We start from the raw sequence: 14712 nt of genomic DNA on the forward strand, positions 1-14712 counted from the left end.
TCACAGCAGAAAAAACGTTTATTTGCCTTCAGAGTTCAGAGTATTCATTATTCCTTTCTGAACAAACGTGAGCATGGATTCGAAAAAAAAAATACTGAAAAATCAATTTTGAATGTGCAAGCCATTAAGTCATTGCGCATGCAAGCCATTGGGGTATTTTGGTCATGTTTTTCATTTCGGCCAGTATGCCTTACTCCGTGGTCAGTTTAAACAAGAAATTGTCACAATTTCAAAAATTTAGGGTGCCGTTCTACCTTTTCAGTGGGATCCGAAGTCGTTTTTAATGCATGCGCTGTGGCCCAGACTATTTGGAGGCGCGGCTGCTTAAAATTACCCGCCGGAACGATCGGGTTAGCCAACCAAAAAGTCACGTGACTTCTTAGTGAAAGTGTCGCCTATTCCAGGGGACCCTCTTTTACGATGGTGGTTGTGGTGTGTGTGGGAGAGGGGAGGGGAGGGGTCCCATATTAATGCAAATACAGTAGCACAGTGTTTTGGTGAAAATTGTTTCTTTATTTGCTGAAGGCTACACAATAACATAAACCTTCGCGGGAAGCTAAGTGTAAAGAAAGGGTGCCGAATTAACAAAAAAAAAACGATTAAATTGTATAAAGCAAGATTTAACGAAAACCCTTCAAAATATCGATCGTGCATGCACAGAAAAGAAAAATAGAAACAAAAACAAGCAGACATGTGTTCTACCTAGCGTAAGTGACTCTCCGTAGGAAAAAAATGGATGGGACCAAAAATGAGTCGTCTTACCCCTAGTGAGTCTATTGCATTCAGCTGGACATGTTGATAAGACAAGGGCGGCTCAGGTTAGAGATTTCATCCATTTTATTCGAGTGGTAAGCGCACTCTACAAGTGGTGGTACAATTAAGTAACGCACCCAGTCGCTAATGCGAGGCAATGAGCTATATGGAAAGAATTATAAGTCTCAATATACCCTACCCATGATGTCTCGCACTCAATTTTCTTAATTTATCCTACCAAGGGATATTAGCCATCCGGGATATTGAGCCTCCGGGGTATTAGCCCGGTTTATTAGGGTAATTAGATCTACGGTAGCCGGATACCGGCTCGTGCACGTTCTATTGCGCACGCTGAGTTTCGCCGGAGTCGTGTTCTGAGATGGCACTGGGAAAGCATGAAATGCCGTCCTCAACACGACTCGACGATGGTACAAAAAAAAAGCGTGTAAGCATAATTGAAAGTGCACGAGGCCGGCGTCTTGTTGCCGGCTGTGGACCTAAATCAGCCTTTTGTGTATTGGGAGAGGGCTTTGGGGGGATGAGAAAAAGTAAGGGTTTGCCCTGGATTTATTTTTGCTCAATTCTTTCCTACAAGAGCCATAAGCAGTTTCTTGTAGTCACCGCTACAGTCCCCCTCGATCATCTTGTAAACCGTCTTGTGGTATTTCTGCAGAAACGAGGCCTTGATCTCGACAAGGTCAACCTACAACACAAACACCACGGTCAAGACATCGTCACAAGGTCAACATACAACACAAATACCACGGTCAAGACATCGTCACAAGGTCAACATACAACACAAACACCACGGTCAAGACATTCTTACTAGGTTAACCTACAACACAAACACCACGGTCAAGACATCCTGACAAGTTCAACCTTCAACATAAATACCACGGTCAAGACATCCTTACAAGGTCAACCTACAACACAAACACCACGGTCAAGACATCCTGACAAGTTCAACCTTCAACATAAATATCACGGTCAAGACATCCTGACAAGTTCAACCTTCAACATAAATACCACGGTCAAGACATCCTTACAAGGTCAACCTACAACACAAACACCACGATCAAAAATCCTGACAAGGGCAACCTACAACACAAATACCACGGTCAAAACATCCTTACAAGGTCAACCTGTAGGTCTGGTATTACTTGCCTACCCTTGAATGTGAGACCACTTTAAGAATGAGAAGAGAGTTGTTGGTGTGTGGATCTGGTATTACTTTCTTACCTCTGAACGTGAGACCACTACACGTATGAGAAGCGAGTCGTCGGTGCCAGCACCCTTCATGCTCTTCCAAAGGCGGTCGGCAAAGTACTCGGCGGGGTTGCGCGCGCACTGAACTAAAAACAATCAATGTATTATATCACTCAAATGTGACGTCTCAAGAGGACAGCGCTGTCACGCAAGGCGATACCACACCAGTGACCACAAAACTAAAGAATAAACGAGCCAAACAAGGAGCGCTTTTGGCATAGTTTCACCGTCACCCCAATAATACAAGGCATTCAAGTAGACGCTCGATTCATTCCTCGTCTTGTTTCTTCTCGGAGCGCGGGTGAAAAAAAAAGGTACAATCGAATAGAATCATATAGTCTTGACAAGTGAGTAGAGCTCCTATAGGACCGCTACACGACACGTGACCGTGACCTCTGGCTGTGACTGGTTGAGCGTGACCTCTGGCTGTGACTGGTTGAGCGTGACCTCTGGCTGTGACTGGTTGAGCGTGACCCTTACCAATACACCTGAAGCCCGCCTTCAGATCTCCAGACATCTCGCGGTCAATACTATTCATGATGTCTCGCTGAGAGATCTGAAAAAGACGAACGAGAAATAAATCATCGATCCCTGAGCTACTTGTCATATAGTGAAGAAAGGGCAGTCCTTTTAAAAGACAGTGAATTAAGGTGTAGATAAAGGGAAGGCGTATTGGAAGGTATAGGGGTAGGGGTGAGTGGGGCCTGGTGCTCAACTTGATATACTCATCGAAAGTCGCCTGGTTCTCACCTTGACATACTCATTGAAAGTCGCCTGGTTCTCACCTTGATGTACTCATTGAAAGTCGCCTGGTTCTCACCTTGATGTACTCATTGAAAGTCGCCTGGTTCTCACCTTGATGTACGCATTGAAATTCGCCTGGTTCTCACCTTGATGTACTCATTGAAAGTCGCCTGGTTCTCACCTTGATGTACTCATTGAAAGTCGCCTGGTTCTCACCTTCATATACTCATTGAAAGTCGCCTGGTTCTCACCTTGATGTACGCATTGAAATTCGCCTGGTTCTCACCTTGATGTACTCATTGAAAGTCGCCTGGTACTCACCTTGATGTACTCATTGAAAGTCGCCTGGTTCTCACCTTCATATACTCATTGAAAGTCGCCTGGTTCTCACCTTGATGTACGCATTGAAATTCGCCTGGTTCTCACCTTGATGTACTCATTGAAAGTCGCCTGGTTCTCACCTTGATGTACTCATTGAAAGTCGCCTGGTTCTCACCTTGATGTACGCATTGAAAGTCGCCTGGTTCTCACCTTGATATACTCATTGAAAGTCGCCTGGTTCTCACCTTGATGTACTCATTGAAAGTCGCCTGGTTCTCATATTGATATACTCATTGAAAGTCGCCTGGTTCTCACCTTGATATACTCATTGAAAGTCGCCTGGTTTTCACCTTGAAATACTCATAGAAAGTCGCCTGGTTCTCACCTTAATATACTCATTGAAAGTCGCCTGGTTCTCACCTTGATATACTTATTGAAAGTCGCCTGGTTCTCACCTTGACATACTCATTGAAAGCCGCCTGGTTCTCACCTTGATGTACTCATTGAAAGTCGCCTGGTTCGCACCTTGATATACTCATTGGAAATCGCCTGGTTCTCACCTTGATGTACTTATTGAAAGTCGCCTGGTTTTCATATTGACATACTCATTGAAAGTCGCCTGGTTCTCACCTTGATGTACTCATTGAAAGTCGCCTGGTTCTCACCTTGATGTACTCATTGAAAGTCGCCTGGCTCTCACCTTGATGTACTCATTGAAAGTCGCCTGGTGCTCACCTTGACATACTCATTGAAAGTCGCCTGGTTCTCACCTTGATGTACTCATTGAAAGTCGCCTGGTTCTCACCTTGATGAACTCATTGAAAGTCGCCTGGTTCTCACCTTGATGTACTCATTGAAAGTCGCCTGGTTCTCACCTTGATGTACTCATTGAAAGTCGCCTGGTTCTCACCTTGACATACTAATTGAAAGTCGCCTGGTTCTCACCTTGATGTACTCATTGAAAGTCGCCTGGTTCTCACCTTGATGTACTCGTTGAAAGACGCCTGGTTCTCACCTTGATGTACTCATTGAAAGTCGCCTGGTTCTCACCTTGACATACTCATAGAAAGTCGCCTGGTTCTCACCTTGATGTACTCATTGAAAGTCGCCTGGTTCTCACCTTGATGTACTCATTGAAAGTCGCCTGGTTCTCACCTTGATGTACTCATTGAAAGTCGCCTGGTTCTCACCTTGACATACTAATTGAAAGTCGCCTGGTTCTCACCTTGATGTACTCATTGAAAGTCGCCTGGTTCTCACCTTGATGTACTCATTGAAAGTCGCCTGGTTCTTACCTTGATGTACTCATTGAAAGTCGCCTGGTTCTCACTTTGATGTACTCATTGAAAGTCGCCTGGTTCTCACCTTGATGTACTCGTTAAAAGACGCCTGGTTCTCACCTTAATATACTCATTGAAAGTCGCCTGGTTCTCACCTTGATGTATTCATAGAAAGTCGCCTGGTTCTCACCTTAATATACTCATTGAAAGTCGCCTGGTTCTCACCTTGATGTACTCATTGAAAGTCGCCTGGTTCTCATATTGATATACTCATTGGAAATCGCCTGGTTCTCACCTTGATGTACTTATTGAAAGTCGCCTGGTTCTCACCTTGACATACTAATTGAAAGTCGCCTGGTTCTCACCTTGATGTACTCATTGAAAGTCGCCTGGTTCTCACCTTGATGTACTCGTTAAAAGACGCCTGGTTCTCACCTTGATGTACTCATTGAAAGTCGCCTGGTTCTCACCTTGACATACTCATAGAAAGTCGCCTGGTTCTCACCTTAATATACTCATTGAAAGTCGCCTGGTTCTCACCTTGATGTACTCATTGAAAGTCGCCTGGTTCTGATATTGATATACTCATTGGAAATCGTCTGGTTATCACCTTGATGTACTTATTGAAAGTCGCCTGGTTCTCATATTGACATACTCATTGAAAGTCGCCTGGTTCTCACCTTGACATACTCATTGAAAGTCGCCTGGTTCTCACCTTGATATACTCATTGAAAGTCGCCTGGTTCTCACCTTGATATACTCATTGGAAGTCGCCTGGTTCTCACCTTGATGTACTTATTGAAAGTCGCCTGGTTCTCATATTGACATACTCATTGAAAGTCGCCTGGTTCTCACCTTGATGTACTTATTGAAAGTCGCCTGGTTCTCATATTGACATACTCATTGAAAGTCGCCTGGTTCTCACCTTGATATACTCATTGAAAGTCGCCTGGTTCTCACCTTGATGTACTCATTAAAAGTCGCTTGCAGCTGAGGGAAACTTCTGCTGGCTAGCACCACATTGAAACGAGACTCATCCGTTCCCCACTTCTTCTCCCCGGCCTGGAAAACAACAACAAGAAAAAACGGCGAAAATGTAGGTTTGTGCAAGATGATAGGGACAGACGGACGGAGGATAAGACGGATGGACGGATGGATAAAAACAAGCAGATCTCTGTGAAATCGGTAAAGAATAGTAACATACCTTATACAAATCTTGGGCTTCTTTTGTTGCCTTTGCCATGTCAACAGTCATATTGGTATCCCGGTTACCCTGTGGGTATGTGGAAATGTCAGAGGTCAAAACTAGAGACCAAAAGCTTATAAAACCTTCCAACAAAATGTTTTATAATCGAAAGCCTCCCCTGGAAACAGGGGGCTTCCTGTGTTCTTTCGTGTTTTTATCCGGTATCAAGGTGCGTGTTTCCTCGCCTAACGCTTGTTGACTTTATTTCACAGAGATTATCATAACAATCAGAACTCGCACCTGGCACATTGATACAAGAAGGCGCTTGAAGTGACCGCTTGTCTCGCTCACACAGTCCTTCTCCAGGTCTCTCTTGTAATCTTATTATGGAAAAGTTAATTCATTAATCAAACTTGTTCTTAAGGACGTTCTATTGTAATCATAAAAAAATGAGATTAACATGACGTGGTCGAATCTACCTGGTAGCCAAATACTTACATTCTTTGTATTCGCGTTTGATGGCTTCAATTTCCTGTTCACAAAGAATCGGTGATTATTGGTGATTGTGATTTTCTAGTTTTTTATAAACGCCCCCCTCGCGCTTTGCTATATCTATGCATTAATTCTGGTTGATAGGTGCAGAGGGTGTCAATAAGAGCATCTCCTCTTCACCTTTGACCAATACCTCTATAGTAGGTTATTCTTATAAGAGAATCACCTATAGGTGCGCCATATAGTTTCCAGGGGATATAGTATTAGTGAATTACCTATAGAATATTGCTCTCTGTGTGGAGTTTGTACCTTGGCTATTTCTTATAAGTGAATAACCTAGAGGCAGGCCATGTAGTTTTTTGTGTTGAGTTTTTACCTGGTTGGATCTTGTGCAGAGGATATCGATGAGTGTCTCTTCATCTGTACCCGCCCCCCTCATACCCCTGCGAAGGCACTTGGCATCGTACAGGACAGACGGCTCCATCATTGCTAGCAGGCACTCCTCCAGGTTGCCACTGAGCTCTGACTTCAGGTCGTTCATCAGGTCTTTACCATACATGGTCTTGTAGCGCTTTCTGATCTCCACACGCTGGGCATTGGAGCGGTTTGCTAGAATGCCAATCAGCTCTGCCTCATTTGTACCTGTAGTCATAAGAATTCCACATCAGCTGCTAAGAGTCAATAATTTTGCCCAGTGGGCTGAAGCAACTAATGCAGGCATGCACAATTACAGAACTTACTTGTGTTTTTGTCTAAGAAGACTTACACAAGATCAAATGATAGATCTCAGTGAAAAACTGGCTATGGCCAGATAGATAGATAGATAGTTTATTGTACCACTTGCAGATAAATCTGAAATACGGGTGTCTGTGCACACGGAATATAAATACTAACTTACATAAAATACAAATAATTACATGACTTGGAGAAATTCCAAAAATTTAACAGTGACAAAGTCCGCCAGCCTGTTAGTGTTGCAAAGGGCGGGTGCGATCTTTCTATCTGCTCTTAAATTATATTGGTGTAGTGGCTTTGTGGTTCTCGACAAGGCAATCTGATGTAATGGATTGTCCCTCTTTGCAGAGTTCGGACAGAGGCTAAAATCCTTTTCTCTATGTCCTGTGTTAAGCATTGACATTATCATTCTATCAGAATCGTTTTCTATGAAATGTTGGGACGTACCCATTCCTCGCATTGCTTTCCTGAGCAGCTCACAGTCTGTCTCTGCATCAAATGGAGAAGCTGCCTTCACTGTACCATGGCCATAAACAGTCTGGCAGAAATAATAAAAATATGGTGACTGTCTTACACCTAACTGTGTTTTCTTACAGTACAACACAATAAGCCTTCAATGCCAATCCTATTAGGCTTGGCCTAATAGTCTATCCTGAACCAAGCTCCCACCCCACCCCATCCCTCATAATCTATCCTGAACCAAGCTCCTCCCCCACCCCATCCCTCATAGTCTATCCTGGACCAAGCTCCCACCCCACCCCATGCCTCATAGTCTATCCTAAACCAAGCTCCCGCCCCACCCCATCCCTCATAGTCTCTAATGAACCAAGCTCCCACCCCACCCCATCCCTCATAATCTATCCTGAACCAAGCTCCCACCCCACCCCATCCCTCATAATCTATCCTGGACCAAGCTCCCACCCCACCCCATGCCTCATAGTCTATCCTGAACCAAGCTCCCACCCCACCCCATCCCTCATAGTCTATCCTGAACCAAGCTCCTGCCCCACCCCATCCCTCATAGTCTCTCATGAACCAAGCTCCCACCCCACCCCATCCCTCATAATCTATCCTGAACCAAGCTCCCACCCCACCCCATCCCTCATAATCTATCCTGGACCAAGCTCCCACCCCACCCCATCCCTCATAGTCTCTCCTGAACCAAGCTCCCACCCCACCCCATCCCTCATAGTCTATCCTGAACCAAGCTCCCACCCCACCCCATCCCTCATAGTCTATCCTGAACCAAGCTCCTGCCCCACCCCATCCCTCATAGTCTCTCATGAACCAAGCTCCCACCCCACCCTATCCCTCATAATCTATCCTGAACCAAGCTCCCACCCCACCCCATCCCTCATAGTCTATCCTGAACCAAGCTCCCACCCCACCCCATCCCTCATAGTCTCTCCTGAACCAAGCTCCCACCCCACCCCATCCCTCATAATCTATCCTGGACCAAGCTCCCACCCCACCCCATCCCTCATAGTCTATCCTGGACCTAGTTTTCACCCCACCCCCTCCCTCATAGTCTATCCTGAACCAAGCTCCCGCCCCACCCCATCCCTCATAGTCTCTCCTGGACCAAGCTCCCACCCCACCCCATCCCTCATAATCTATCCTGAACCCAGCTCCCACCCCACCCCATCCCTCATAGTCTCTCATGAACCAAGCTCCCACCCCACCCCATCCCTCATAGTCTCTCATGAACCAAGCTCCCACCCCACCCCATCCCTCATAGTCTATCCTGGACCAAGCTCCCACCCCACCCCATCCCTCATAGTCTATCCTGAACCAAGTTCCCACCCCACCCCATGCCTCATAGTCTATCCTGAACCAAGCTCCCATCCCACCCCATCCCTCATAGTCTATCCTGAACCAAGCTCCCACCCCACCCCATCCCTCATAGTCTATCCTGAACCAAGCTCCCGCCCCACCCCATCCCTCATAGTCTCTCCTGGACCAAGCTCCCACCCCACCCCATCCCTCATAGTCTATCCTGGACCTAGTTTTCACCCCACCCCCTCCGTCTTGGTCTTTCCTGAACCTAGCTTCCACCCCCTTCCCTGTTTTTCCCCTATATTCATCTTCTCACCCCTTCCTGTTGAATTTTCCTGATCTCCCTACCATTTTAAGGAGCTCACCTGACCAAGAGACATTGATGCCATCTGAGCAACTGGTGCAGCTGATCCGCCACCCTGTTACAAATAGGTGTTATCAGGCTTATTTCTTGTAACAAATAGGGGTTAACATATGCTTATTTCTTGTAACAAATAAGGGTTAACATAGGCTTATTTCTTGTAACAAATAGGTGTTATCAGGCTTATTTCTTGTAACAAATAGGTGTTATCAGGCTTATTTCTTGTAACAAATAGGTGTTATCAGGCTTATTTCTTGTAACAAATAGATGTTATCAGGCTTATTTCTTGTAACTAATAGGGTTAAACCAAGGCCCATTTCCAGCCCACCCTGTAACAAATAGGGGTAAACCTAGGCTCATTTTATTAATATGAGAAGGGGGACGCAGTGCCCCTCATATATTCGAAGGCATAATTGTCTGTCGTCTGGCAAACTAGAGCTTTTCAACAATTCTTGTAAAGACAATGGGTCTATGGCACTGACGTTACTCTGCCAGTGAATATGACTAAACCATCTGGAGATTGTGCCCCATAAACTGACAAACATATCAATATCTCGCCAATAAGCGAAATTGTTCTAGGTAAAGTTGTTTTGTTGCTTCGGTTCATCAAAAGATACAACTCTGGGACTCGTATCATTCACGTTAAGAAAATAATTGTTAAGGGCCAATCTAGTCTTAAATAAAAACTTTCTTCAGTCAATCAAAATAAAGCTTAATTGTAAGATGAGATTGATTTCTTTATCAATGGAAACAATGGACACAAAAGTGTGCAATAGTTCATAGTTCACAAACTGCAGACATAATGACATGGCAACATATCAATATAACAACATAAGAGAAAAAGCATATCTCATATCTCGTTATATCCATACCTTTATGTCGATATTATGTTGTTATGTTGAGGATGTACACACATAAGATAAAAACATAAAACAGCGTGGGCCTGTGTTATTATGTCTCCAGTGTGCATCACATTAAATCAACATTCATACCGAAGGAGGGGGTGGTCGCGAAGGAGGTCCTGGTCTAGCAGGGGCTTGCTGAGGAACTGGGGCACTTGTAGCTATCCAGAGACATACACAAAAACAGAACACAATCAGACTCATCAACCATACATAACCACTTGCCATACATAACTATTTGCTGGGACCTGGTTATTGTTTGTCCCAGGGCAGGCTAAGTTAAACCTAGACAAGAGACTTGTCAACCATACATAACTACTTGCAGGATTTGATATTCAGATTTGATATAATTATAGTACCTGGGGGATGTTGTCCATATCCTCCAGGGGGGTGTTGTCCATAGCCTTGAGCTGAGGTTAAGCAAATTATCCATTATTGATAGTGGGATGGCATAATGCCTGTTATAAACCAGTGGGAGTTGGAAAAGGGGAGACAGGTATTTTAAATTAATCTATTTTACCTTTGATATAAGGTGCCTGTTTACAACACGCCAGGAGTAAAATTTTTCCAGCTACATACATACTTATGGTATTACTAGTGTCCTATATTCCCTCAAATTCCAGTATGTATAATGTAGATATGGTATACCTAGTGCTATGCTCTATATTCCCTCAAATTCCAGTATGTATAGTGTAGATATGGTATACCTAGTGCTATGCCCTATATTCCCTCAAATTCCAGTATGTATAATGTAGATATGGTATACCTAGTGCTATGCTCTATATTCCCTCAAATTCCAGTATGTATAATGTAGATATGGTATACCTAGTGCTATGCCCTATATTCCCTCAAATTCCAGTATGTATAATGTAGATATGGTATACCTAGTGCTATGCCCTATATTCCCTCAAATTCCAGTATGTATAATGTAGATATGGTATACCTAGTGCTATGCTCTATATTCCCTCAAATTCCAGTATGTATAGTGTAGATATGGTATACCTAGTGCTATGCTCTATATTCCCTCAAATTCCAGTATGTATAGTGTAGATATGGTATACCTAGTGCTATGCTCTATATTCCCTCAAATTCCAGTATGTATAGTGTAGATATGGTATACCTAGTGCTATGCTCTATATTCCCTCAAATTCCAGTATGTATAGTGTAGATATGGTATACCTAGTGCTATGTCCTATATTCCCTCAAATTCCAGTATGTATAATGTAGATATGGTATACCTAGTGCTATGCCCTATATTCCCTCAAATTCCAGTATGTATAGTGTAGATATAGTATACCTAGTGCTATGCTCTAGATTCCCTCAAATTCCAGTATGTATAGTGTAGATATGGTATACCTAGTGCTATGCTCTAGATTCCCTCAAATTCCAGTATGTATAATGTAGATATGGTATACCTAGTGCTATGCTCTATATTCCCTCAAATTCCAGTATGTATAATGTAGATATGGTATACCTAGTGCTATGTCCTATATTCCCTCAAATTCCAGTATGTATAATGTAGATATGGTATACCTAGTGCTATGCCCTATATTCCCTCAAATTCCAGTATGTATAGTGTAGATATAGTATACCTAGTGCTATGCTCTAGATTCCCTCAAATTCCAGTATGTATAGTGTAGATATGGTATACCTAGTGCTATGCTCTAGATTCCCTCAAATTCCAGTATGTATAATGTAGATATGGTATACCTAGTGCTATGCCCTATATTCCCTCAAATTCCAGTATGTATAATGTAGATATGGTATACCTAGTGCTATGCCCTATATTCCCTCAAAGTCCAGTATGTATAATGTAGATATGGTATACCTAGTGCTATGCTCTATATTCCCTCAAATTCCAGTATGTATAATGTAGATATGGTATACCTAGTGCTATGCTCTATATTCCCTCAAATTCCAGTATGTATAATGTAGATATGGTATACCTAGTGCTATGCTCTATATTCCCTCAAATTCCAGTATGTATAATGTAGATATGGTATACCTAGTGCTATGCCCTATATTCCCTCAAATTCCAGTATGTATAATGTAGAAATGGTATACCTAGTGCTATGCTCTATATTCCCTCAAATTCCAGTATGTATAGTGTAGATATGGTATACCTAGTGCTATGCTCTATATTCCCTCAAATTCCAGTATGTATAGTGTAGATATGGTATACCTAGTGCTATGCTCTATATTCCCTCAAATTCCAGTATGTATAGTGTAGATATGGTATACCTAGTGCTATGCTCTATATTCCCTCAAATTCCAGTATGTATAGTGTAGATATGGTATACCTAGTGCTATGCCCTATATTCCCTCAAATTCCAGTATGTATAGTGTAGATATAGTATTACTAGTGTCCTATATTCCCTCAAATTCCAGTATGTATAGTGTAGATATGGTATACCTGCAGGCTGCTGTCCATACCCAGCAGGGGGCGGGGCATTATAGCTCTGCGCAGATGGCTGGGGAGGTGGTGGATGCTGCTGGTATCCTGGGTAGCCACTTGTGGGTGGGGCGCCATATGGTTGTGAAGTAGGTGGGGCACCATATTGACCCGATGGAGGGGGGCCACCTATACCTGGGGCTATACCTGGAGGTGGAGGTCCACCTAGAAGAAAAGGGCCATACGGTAATATATATATTGATATTAACAAAAACAAAAACAACAGCAATTCACCACCAACAACAACTCAGCAACAGCAACAACAACAACATTTAATAATAAGTAAAAGGCATAATATGGTTTCGAGTTCAATTTGGGGATAATTTGCACGTGGAATTTAAGCTTTTCAAAAAATAGGAGTGGAATTTTTTTATTCAAATGGAAATACTGAACTATCCAAATCCAGCCTTTGTTTTTAACTTTTCTCTAGGGGTATTTGATTGAGAACATGCTGGTTTCAGCAATATACAGTTTAAACTAATACAATTTTGCATGATCAGTTGTGCTGAGGTCAGTAATTGGAAGGCAGGACATAAACCTTTCTCTTGCCCCTGCTGTTCAGGGCGCAATGGATCCACACAACAAAAGCATGAAAAGCTAAACGGCAACTTTGCAACAAAAAGGAGTAATCAGAATTCTTAGGGGAAATGCGTGGTGGCATGGCCATGTGGCAATCAGCATACATACTCCGTGTACAAACCGCCTCGTACAACGATACTCACCAGCATAGCCAGGTTGTGGAGGAGGATATCCACCAGCTGGAGGGTAGCCATAGCCACCCGATGGTGGGTAACCACCAGGAGCAGGAGGGTAGCCGCCAGGGGCGGGTGGGTAGCCCCCAGGGGCTGCAGGGGGGTAGCCACCTGATGGGGGGTAGCCTCCAGGTGGTGGGGGATAACCGCCACTGGGAGGGTAGCCTGGCTGTGATCAAAAAAGGCAGAAGTGCTCTAAGTTAGACACATACAAAAGGGGCGTGCACTGGCTGCATGTGTCCTCCCCCCTTGGCAGCCAATGAATGGGTAATTTCTTATTGAAGAATCATCAAATACTATTTATTTTCCATATGATACATATGACCCCCCTCCCTCCTCCCTAGCAAGTATGTGTCTGCTGAATAATGGCTTATATTGACTAACAATATGTTGCCAAGGTCAGCATTCCTACCCCGCCTGGGTATCCATAGTACCTACCCCTCCTTGGTATCCATATTACCTACCCCGCCTGGGTATCCTGGTCCGGGTGGAGGATAAGCCATTAATAGATCAACTTGTCTACAATAACCAGGAAACACATTATCAGAACCATAAACAGATCAACTCGTCTACAATAAGCAGGAAACACATAATCAGAACCATAAACAGATCAACTCGTCTACAACAAGCAGGAGACACATAATCAGAATCATAAACAGGGATATTTAGGGGGAAGGCATTTTGTATATATGTACCTATATAACTATACCTTATTGTTGTTTAGATTTTCTTAAGCAACATGCTAGAATAAACAAGGTGAAACAAAAATTTTCTAGAATCGGTAAAATAAATGATGAAAAGCATACACAGGCAAACCAGACGAAATGTTCGTATATCAAAGATTATCTTTAATTTGTGTACCGAATATATCTGTTAAAGCCAATTCATTGAAGGTGTTGTCATAGATTGATCTGTTTTAGCCGTGTTTCATAACATTCTATGCGATTTTCCTCCATCATCTCGGTTCACCTCCTCTCCACTCGTAATAAAATACAACAGGGTAGGAAGCTCCACGGGTTGGCAAAATAGCATTTCATACACGAAAGAAAAAAAAAACAGTGAGTACTTAAATCAAGCTGAATGTTAGATTTAGCTAAGAACAAGGATTGTTTTACTTATGAACTTAAAACTGTTCTATAGGAAATCTAAAAACTTTACATGCAGTTAGAACAGTTACCGTCTCCTAAAATGACAAAAATCAGTGTACTGGTGGCTTTAGCTTGCATTTTAGTATGACGTTTATGGCTCTTACTTCCTCGTTCACAACCAACAAAACTTTGGCACTCCCTCGAAAACAGAATTTCACTTGTGTTTGCAATCGAAAATCACTTGGAAATTCATAACATTACATCTAAAAAGGTGCATTCCGTGTTGTATACAAACAGTGGTAAATATGTGAATATGCAGTGACGATAACTTACCTTACAGAGACGGAAATTGAGACAATTTTTCAACTCCTCACTCGAAGGAGGTATGAAAATTGTTTTTATAAGATGCAAAACAGGGACCTTATCCCATGGGTCCTTGCGAACACCCCCCTCCTCCAATAACGGCCCTTTCCTACACTAACGAGTGTCCAATGAAATATAATTCTGGAGAAACGAAGAACCTAAAATATGTTTTTTTTTTTTTAAAGTGATCACGTCACTAGTAAGGTTATAAAAAAGACCAAGCTTGCATTATACTTTGTAT

General features: G+C 43.0%; 1 protein-coding gene across 3 annotated transcripts; it reads right to left on the minus strand.

Moving 5' to 3' along the window:
* Positions 1-492: 492 nt before the first annotated feature.
* Positions 493-14568, minus strand: LOC5498882 (annexin A4). Of its 3 annotated transcripts, none has more exons than XM_048722456.1 (16): positions 14442-14559; positions 13485-13539; positions 12991-13189; positions 12230-12433; positions 10176-10226; positions 9907-9977; positions 8919-8972; positions 7225-7315; positions 6419-6684; positions 6049-6082; positions 5851-5930; positions 5569-5637; positions 5325-5426; positions 2500-2575; positions 1993-2105; positions 493-1456 (listed from the first exon to the last, which is right to left on the minus strand). In XM_048722456.1, exons 2-16 carry the CDS (start codon positions 13521-13523, stop codon positions 1331-1333), a joined length of 1575 nt encoding a protein of 524 aa, XP_048578413.1. In that variant the 5' UTR covers positions 13524-13539; positions 14442-14559; the 3' UTR covers positions 493-1330. The 3 variants fall into 3 exon arrangements, with proteins under 3 accessions (XP_048578413.1, XP_048578414.1, XP_048578415.1); XM_048722458.1 differs by having other exon boundaries at positions 1398-1895; positions 14442-14568; XM_048722457.1 differs by lacking the exon at positions 14442-14559 and having other exon boundaries at positions 13485-13558.
* Positions 14569-14712: the final 144 nt, after the last annotated feature.

Source organism: Nematostella vectensis, chromosome 15 (assembly GCF_932526225.1).
Source record: "Nematostella vectensis chromosome 15, jaNemVect1.1, whole genome shotgun sequence".
NCBI classification, from domain to species: domain Eukaryota; kingdom Metazoa; phylum Cnidaria; class Anthozoa; order Actiniaria; family Edwardsiidae; genus Nematostella; species Nematostella vectensis.

Excerpts from the sequence above, each read along its gene's own strand:
- LOC5498882 (XM_048722456.1), bottom strand. The coding sequence starts at position 13,523 with ATGGCTTATCCTCCACCCGGACCAGGATACCCAGGCGGG. Across the intron at positions 9,978-10,175 it reads ATATGGACAACATCCCCCAG|CTACAAGTGCCCCAGTTCCT; the intron begins GTACTATAATTA and ends GTCTCTGGATAG. Across the intron at positions 8,973-9,906 it reads CGCGACCACCCCCTCCTTCG|GGTGGCGGATCAGCTGCACC; the intron begins GTATGAATGTTG and ends TATTTGTAACAG.